We start from the raw sequence: 8184 nt of genomic DNA on the forward strand, positions 1-8184 counted from the left end.
ACTAGAGGCCACAGAAATTCTGCTTCCAACAGGAGCCTGAAAATGGTGTTAGCCCTGGAGTTACTACAGAAAACCCCTTTAAGCTCACACTTAAATGACATCTACTTTGGATTATTGCAGGATGTTGGTCGGTATACATCAAAGCTTTGCGAAACAGTGCTGACATTTCACAATGACCTTCCAATCTGATCTGCAGAGGTGAAAAACAGCAGGAGCGAGCAACGCTGGTCAGGCGCCGAGGTGGAAACGGGGGATTTTCAACAGGGGTCGGTGAGCGTGAAAAAACCTGAGGATCCTGGCTACCTGCTGCTTCTGGCAGCACCGCAGACAAAGAGAGGGCTCAACACTTTTTTCCCTGTTTGATTGCAAACAATGAGGGGATTTGAAGCCGTTCACGACAGCCATGGCAACGGATTTTGAGTGCCAACCATCATGTGCATTTCTTTTTTAGAAGGAGGAGTCATAAATGACCATAAAGCTGAAAATGCAAAGAGAGGTCGTTTCGAGGCACTGACTCTGGCTTTTTCTCGTAAAAGTCGAACGCAGCAAAGGGACAACAAAACGAAATCGCAGCAGGTTTCATACCTCTGACATCAGCTGGCTTTTCATCAACACCTTTAGAGTCACAGACAAACTGTTCCACTACTGAGAGACTAAGATATGGAAGGACACAGTCTGTGCTGGTCACACAAAAAGGCTCATCTATTCTCTAATTTTCTACCACAGCCATATTCATTGAGGTTGCTACAATTGTTGCACTGATAGATAACAGTATCATGAGGTGATATGTGTAATGCATGTCCAACAGATCTGAGAAAATATTTCCCTTTTGAAGATGCAAACTCTTTGATATCCTACAGAGTAAGAAAATGCACAAAAACAAACTGCTTTTGTGTATTTAGGTAGACGTTGCAGTGCTGTGGAAGAGCTACGTTAGGTCAAGCATGAGATGCAATAGATTCCTGCAGAAAGGCAGCTAACTGAACTAACATGTTGGCGCGCCCCGCTATAAATTTGGCATCCTGGAAGCACTGAATCATGGGATTACAATCCCAATCAGAGTAAAATCTGAAAGCAAGGCATGGATGTGTTTCCCTCAAAGAGTTCAACAATGTAGGTACTTCTTTTCAACTGTTTACTGTTACACTTTGCAGGCGGCAATGGCTTAAAACCGCCAGTCACACTTTTAATATTCAGAATCCAATAAATGCTTTTGTGTAGTCCTGGTCATTGCAGGCGATTATAAATGGACTTCCATCACTGGGACATTCTAGCATCCACACGGCAGTAAAGCCAGTGATCATGCTCGAGCCAGCAATCAGGCATGTCCTAAACAATCCTGTCCATCAATCTTCTCTCAGAGGTGAGGAGTCTTTGTTACTGGTTTCCCCTCTCCTGTGTTGTTCAAAAGGTCAGCGCCACCTCTGACCCACGAGGGGGTTTCCACCATGTCCCTAGACTTGCTCCCAGGTCACCGGAGGTTGAGGGCCAGGGCCACTGTAAGGACGATGCCCATGAGCATCAGAAAAGGCAGCCAGGTCTTCAGAAAGCCTGCACAGCTGGAGAGAGATGACAGGAAAACCAAGGTGAGGAAACAAGCATGCGGTGATGTACACAAATACAAATCGCGGGAATGAGCTCTTATTTTTTTATGAGCCCCCTCCCATCCCAACCACAGCCCTTATAATGACCAGCAGAAGACAAGGGACATGGCATCTTCAACCTTGTTCTTCCTGTAGCTATGGCAACAATCAGTGTAGATGATAGACACGTCTTTTTTTTTTTTTTTAACCCTGCTGAGAGGCAAAACAAGCAGCTGGTGTGGAAAGCTAAAAAACTAAGAAAAATACGTTAATTAGAGCACAGACATCGCACACACTGGTGTCTGGACTTTTGGGATAAACAAGCAAAATGGAAAGTAACTGATGCCAGCCTCACAAGACATCTCTAAATGTTCTAGAAAGCAAGGGTTGCATGTACGCTGTGTCGGAGCAAAGTAGCAAATGTTCAGTTGATCACAGGGACGTTTAACGACATTGTATACACACTGTTATTAACCTCTGTCTCTCTTCCACAGCATGTCTTCTATCCTGTCTTCCTTCTCTCGCCCCAACCAGTCGCGGAAGATGGCCCCTCTCCGTGAGCCTGGTTCTGCAGGAGGTTTCTTCCTGTTAACAGGGAGTTTTTCCTTCCCACTGTTGTCAGAGTGCTTGCTCACAGGGGGTCATATGATTGTTGGGTTTTTCTCTGTATGTTTTATTGTAGGGTCTACCTTACATATACAGCGCCTTGAAGCGACTGTTGTTCTGATTTGGCGCTATATAAATAAAATTCAACTCTTAATCAACTTGAGAGGAAAGAAGGTCGATGATGTTAGCGATGCTTATGTTAAGCCGCACTCAGCAAACTTAAATTGTGTGTGTGTACGCACACTAGTATATATAGCACAAAGGGCTACACGTTTCTGTGGCATCTGTGTTAAGACTAGCGGAATAGCATGATTTTTTTTCTTGAATTTAATCGACTAGTAAAGCAGTCACAAGAAATATCCTTAGATTAAATAAGACTAAATATTGAGGCTGCTTTGCATAAGTAAGTAAGAGTGATTAAGTTATACTAAACAACCCTTTAAAATTTTAACGATCAAGCAGGTAGTCAGAGCACATTTTCAATTAAGAATAATTTAAAAAACAAAACAAAAAAAACTGAGTGACTGCGACAACTTCAGAGGTCTCGCTTCCCGATACTTTCTGACAATTACTGCAGTTCTGCTGGGATGTGTAGTTTTTTTATTGTCATGCTATAATTTAAAGACATTCCAGTAATGTCCTATATACACTCTTATTATTTCCCAAGAATCAGGTCTCTCTCTCTTGTCCTGAGACACAACAGGTTCAAGGCATACCTGTGAAATTATGTCCAAACCCCTGGGATTCCACAGAGAAACCTCATTCACAGGCTTCAGCCCTACTTCTTAGGCAGGCTTTGAAGAGAGCAGCTGTTGAGTACAGGGCTTGCACTGTATCACCTCCTTCTAAGGTAGACAGCCTTCAGATATCTCGAGAATAAGGATGGTAGTCACTAATACTATGCGCATTCCTCTGAAAGTAGTTCACTTCATTGCTCCCCGGAAGATGAATTTTTTTTAAAAGGATACCGTTAGTCTGTTCATGCTTATCTGGAGCAAATGAAACATCGAGTAAAACATCACTAGATCATCGTAACTGAGGTTAGATTTTGATAGAAAATTCATGTGATTAATAATTGTGTTTGTTTTTTTAGCAACAGTCTACAGTTGAGTGCCACAAGATGTTTTAAAAAAAGAAAAGAAAAAACCATGACCTGAGCCTCTACATGGGTTTGTAAGCTTCCCCTGAAATCTTTATACTTCGTCAGGAAAACAGGAAACCGGTGAAGTGATTTATTGAACCACAGAAACATGCACGGAAATAGAGTCCATAAAGCAAAATAAAAAGTTTGTGTACAATTCTAACAAGCTTGAGAAAAAAAAAAGAAAAAAAAAGATCAATCTTTGGTATGACAAAGTGAAGCTTTTGAGCAAAATCATTGATCGGGCATGAGCTGGGGACTGGCTGCTGTTAGTTAGGATTACTCCAATTTCTCTCCCTTCTCTGCTCTCTGTTTCACTGTATGTGCATCTCATCCCAAAGAAAATATAGAGCACATAAGAGAAAAACAGAGCTTGTTGCCATAGCAAACCGGAAATGCCTCCAGACTGATCTTAGTTTTTCTTCATGCACTGTTACGTTTGGTTCCAGTAAGCCAGGGAATTGCTGCTGACATGTGGTGCAGTACACGCAGAACAATGCAGAATTGAAAGGAATGGATCCACTATCCAGCCTAGCTATTTGAATTCAGTACTGAAACAATATCAGATATACACCAGAGTATGTCATCAATAATTTCCTGTTGCAATGTTTGCCCACTAAAAACTCCACATCAACTGTTTTTCTATCTTTTTCAGTCTCTCAGACACGCTGAGCTTTTCTTACCTCACATGCTTTCCGTGGATGAGAGCGAGGAGGCAGAGGTTGATCATGTTCCACGAGGTGCTGTTTTCATATCGCATCAGATTCAGAGCCATTGCGACATGCGAGTGGCAGTTATCACAGCATAGGTTGTGCTTTGGAGAAGACAACATTATCAAGAATCATTCCCACTATTTCTTCACTTCACAGTTGAGGCAAAGTCATTCACACAACACCACATATTTACCATCCTGTGTTTATACTCCTCTGAAGCGTCATGCACGGCTGTGTCCCAGGCATTGGAGCCGCTGGCGTAAACCTTGCTTACATCAAGCATCCAGTATCTGGATTTAAGGAGGAAAACAAACTTTATTGTTGTGTATGACAGATGTAAAGAGACAAAAATAAAAATAAAAATACGATATTTATTTACTTACTTTGTTGGTTGTCCAAAAGCCATGTTGTCCTCCTGCAAAAGATGAAATATTTCTTTAAGTTACCTGTGCTCACTGAAAGCTGTTTTATGTTGTTTGGGGTTTTTCTTTTGGGTGGGGGGTTACATCAAAGCACTAAACAAAGACACCACCATTAGGGCAAAACTTGTTCAGCTATGTAAGGTTGAATAAGAGACATTTTCAGCACCCTAATAGCCGGAATATGTAGTTTAGCATCAATTTAGGAAATGGGTCTAACATCCTGTTTGTTAGGATTCACTATTGTGTTTGCGTATACAAGTCAAAATGGATCCAAGCTGCAAGCTCTCTTTACTCTTTCTTCTATTACAAGGAATAGTGTACCTTCAATTCCCATAAAAGAAAATGACATTTCGGAATAAATAAATCTGAATATTCCAAAAAAACAAAAAACAAAACAAAGAACATGTTAAACGATAGTCTGACAACACAAAAGTGCAGCAAAACAAAGCTCTCTTTAGGAATTTCTACAGCTGCAAAGACAGAATGTTTTCTGACACACAAGGCAAACATCGCTATTTTTGCCACAGCACAGCATAATCCAGCGGTGGCACTGCAAATGTATGAAATTGCTCATGAGATTACTGGGAGAGTACTTTGTAGCACTAAAACCACACTTAATTAATGACTGCCTACACTACTGTGAAACAGTCTTACTGGTCCTACTGGAAAACCTAGATGTCCCACATTAAAACACAATAGCGCTGTGCCTTCATTTGCTCATACTGCACAGTGTATACAAGTAGATGTACAGCCATCTATTCATTTCTATTTTATATTCTGTGTCAGAAGTGAGAAATACTGGATTTAAAGGCAACAGGTCTCAAGGCACAGCATGTCCGATTTTTATTGGACCCTTTGTTAAAACTAATAGTGAGCTCTTTACGCTCATATCTATCACGGACAAGGGCATTTTACCATAGTAAATCTAGCATAAAGGGCTAAAGGATTGTTTGGTGAATGCTGCAGAACTTCAGTCAGTACTCACTGAAACAAAGTAAGGCCCAGCAAAGTCCCGGATGACTCCAGTGGAAGTACAGATACCCATGTGACCAATGAAGGGAAACAGCCATCTGAGAGAAACAATAACAAACAAACAAACAAACAAACCTGCAAAGTTACCATCACCACATTGAAGTACTATTTAAGAGGGCCTGACTGCAAACGTTGAGATTAGACAAGCCAATACAAACACACACACAATTTTGATTAGTGTATTATTTATTAGTAATATCACTGAAAATAAAGGCGATAGTATGAGTTTTAAAGCAACTGCGTTGTGATATTCAAAGTTTCAGTAAGATATACTTTCGCAGAACTATAACACTGATGACCCAAAATCCTCAACGGCTGACTTTAAGCATATCATTTAATAGCTGGCATGTTTACCATTTTGTTTGCTTCGTATCTGTGATCCAAATATCTGCATATTTATATTTATTCGTACAAACATCTTCAGTTTAAACAGTGTTCATTAAATGTAACAGTTCTTCGTGCACAGCTGTAACTTAGACATTTGTTAGCAGCGAAGATAATCTAATATAAATCGTTTTAGAAGAAGGGCAGCAACAGGAAGGTACTGTGCGTCTGCTAGCTAGCTAAGCTACTGCTGTCACCTCGTGCGATTTCTGGAGCATTTAGCCAAAAAGCGATAACTCACGATAACACGGGGATAGGTGTCCACACTATACAGTAAGGATAGCGACTGGCCTCCGGGTTAATTTTCTCCGAAGCTATGTGGTAATTCTTCATGCTCTCTTTTTCAACATCCGCCATCACCAGCTGTGGACTATGAACTTCATTTGTCCCACCGCGTCAAGCTACCCGGATACTCAGCGGAAAACAAATCTTACTGTCAAAATAAAACACTACATCTACTTTTAGTTTGGCAAAAATCGTAAAGACGGCATCAGTATCAACAGATATGCTAAATTCACTGACATTATCGCCACATCTGAGAAAAATAGAGACAGACTAAAAGGGCAAAGCACTTTTATAAAAGTTACAGCGTTTACTTTGAAAGGTTCAACCGGAAGCGCCTTCTCTTATTTGATGAGACTTCACTATTCTAGCTTTACTATCCTGTTGGATTCGTGACAGCAGTTGTTTCCGGGATACTTGTATGCCTATGAGGAATCAGTCACCAGTGGGATACGTGTGTGTTTGCACACAAAGTAAGGAAAGTTGTGTTTGGTCGATTATTTGTTCTAACAATGCTTCTTGGCAATCTTAATCTTATGCTGATGGAAAGTCGGTTTATTTCCCATTAAATGGTTCCACACTTGTAAGGAAAATGCATTTTTGTGAGTATGTGTATTATATTATAAAACAAAATTTAAAAACATAAAATCCCCCAAACAAACTGGGATCACTAACTTTTCTGAAAATGTACAACCGAAGAAACGGGTATCGTGGAAATGTTTCTGTTTTTATTCCATTATTATTTCCTTTATTGACAAAAAAAAAACATTTATCCCTTTTATTTTTTCACCATTTTCAAAGTGGATACAGCCCATAAGTGCTTTACTCAAGAAAAGCTCCCCGAGTTGTACTTACAGTTTTTAACACTCATCTGAGAGCAGGGTGTGGGCAAGAGGTGCTGAAAGGAGGAAAAAGAGGTGGTCGTCAGGGAAACCAAGATAATAAGAGCCGAAGAAGATAAGAACGTGTGCACGCATGTGAAAACCTATAGTATTAAGGTTATAAAAACATGAAAAGGCTTAATTTTACACTTAACACAAGCTAATCATTTAATCCAACTCGATGGGAAATGGTACAGCTAGCTCCCATGGTCCCTGTTTCTCATTCTTACGCCCCCTCTGCAGCCCCTAATCTCCTCAGTGTGTTCAGCTGTTGCTAAGTGGCCACGCCTAGTCAGGTGTGGATAAAAGCATACCTGAGGCAGGCTTTCAGGGTAGGCTCGCTAGCCCTTGCCTTGGTAGTACCAGCTATTTTAGCCAACTTGCAACGCATTTTAAGATAGAACCTCTTCTCACCTAAATTCTGGTGTCCGTCTCCTTATTTATGTTGCGGCTTTTGAGCCGGGTCGTAACACTCATGAAAATGCCATAAAATGTCAACACAAGAAACAGGTAGATGTGTGGACACGTTTTGCATTTGATGTCAAGAAAAGTAAGATGCTTTGAAAACTGTGTGGATGACTCTCACTAGTAAAAACACGCCAAACTGTTACACCTACACTGTTAGTCAACTGAAACACTATAATCTTATGCTATTTAACTGAGTAAAACTATAAGAACTTAGATGCCTAAATTATGACTGAAACTAAAAACTGTTTTAGTCAAAACACTCAAATTAAATCTAAGTTTTCCATCTCAAATTAATTGATCCTGTGGAATGAGTTTGATCTATTATACAGTGTGTGGCTGTGGATAAATATTTAGAAACATCCTTCAAAAGCAGTAATAGCCAAACCTTCCGCTTAGAGGAGAGATATGATAGGGCAGAAACAAGACGATGATGATGATGATGACACCACTCCTTTTGAAGGGGGCAGAGAAAACATTTTTGTGAGACTTACAGATTTTCACTCATCCTTCCATGACCTTTTGGGCATATTTGTACCTGCTCTGTGTATCTAAATTACTTTGTAACTTTGGGGAACAAATACATTCACTCAGACTCTTTAAGACTTTGCCAACAAAACTTCCCAGTTTTGAGTCAAATAGGTCCGTTGTTATCATCCAAATTCAATCTCACCA

The 8184-nt window shown here is 40.3% G+C and overlaps 1 protein-coding gene across 1 annotated transcript; it reads right to left on the reverse strand.

Moving 5' to 3' along the window:
- Positions 1 to 1121: 1121 nt before the first annotated feature.
- Positions 1122 to 6289, reverse strand: tmem222b (transmembrane protein 222b). The gene is made up of 6 exons (XM_026157461.2): positions 6123 to 6289; positions 5451 to 5535; positions 4427 to 4458; positions 4237 to 4333; positions 4014 to 4144; positions 1122 to 1559 (listed from the first exon to the last, which is right to left on the reverse strand). The coding sequence occupies exons 1-6, from the start codon at positions 6236 to 6238 to the stop codon at positions 1472 to 1474; spliced, it is 549 nt and encodes a 182-aa protein (XP_026013246.1). The 5' UTR covers positions 6239 to 6289; the 3' UTR covers positions 1122 to 1471.
- Between the last annotated feature and the right edge of the window lie 1895 nt (positions 6290 to 8184).

This window comes from Astatotilapia calliptera, chromosome 22 (genome assembly GCF_964374335.1).
Source record: "Astatotilapia calliptera chromosome 22, fAstCal68.1, whole genome shotgun sequence".
NCBI lineage: Eukaryota > Metazoa > Chordata > Actinopteri > Cichliformes > Cichlidae > Astatotilapia > Astatotilapia calliptera.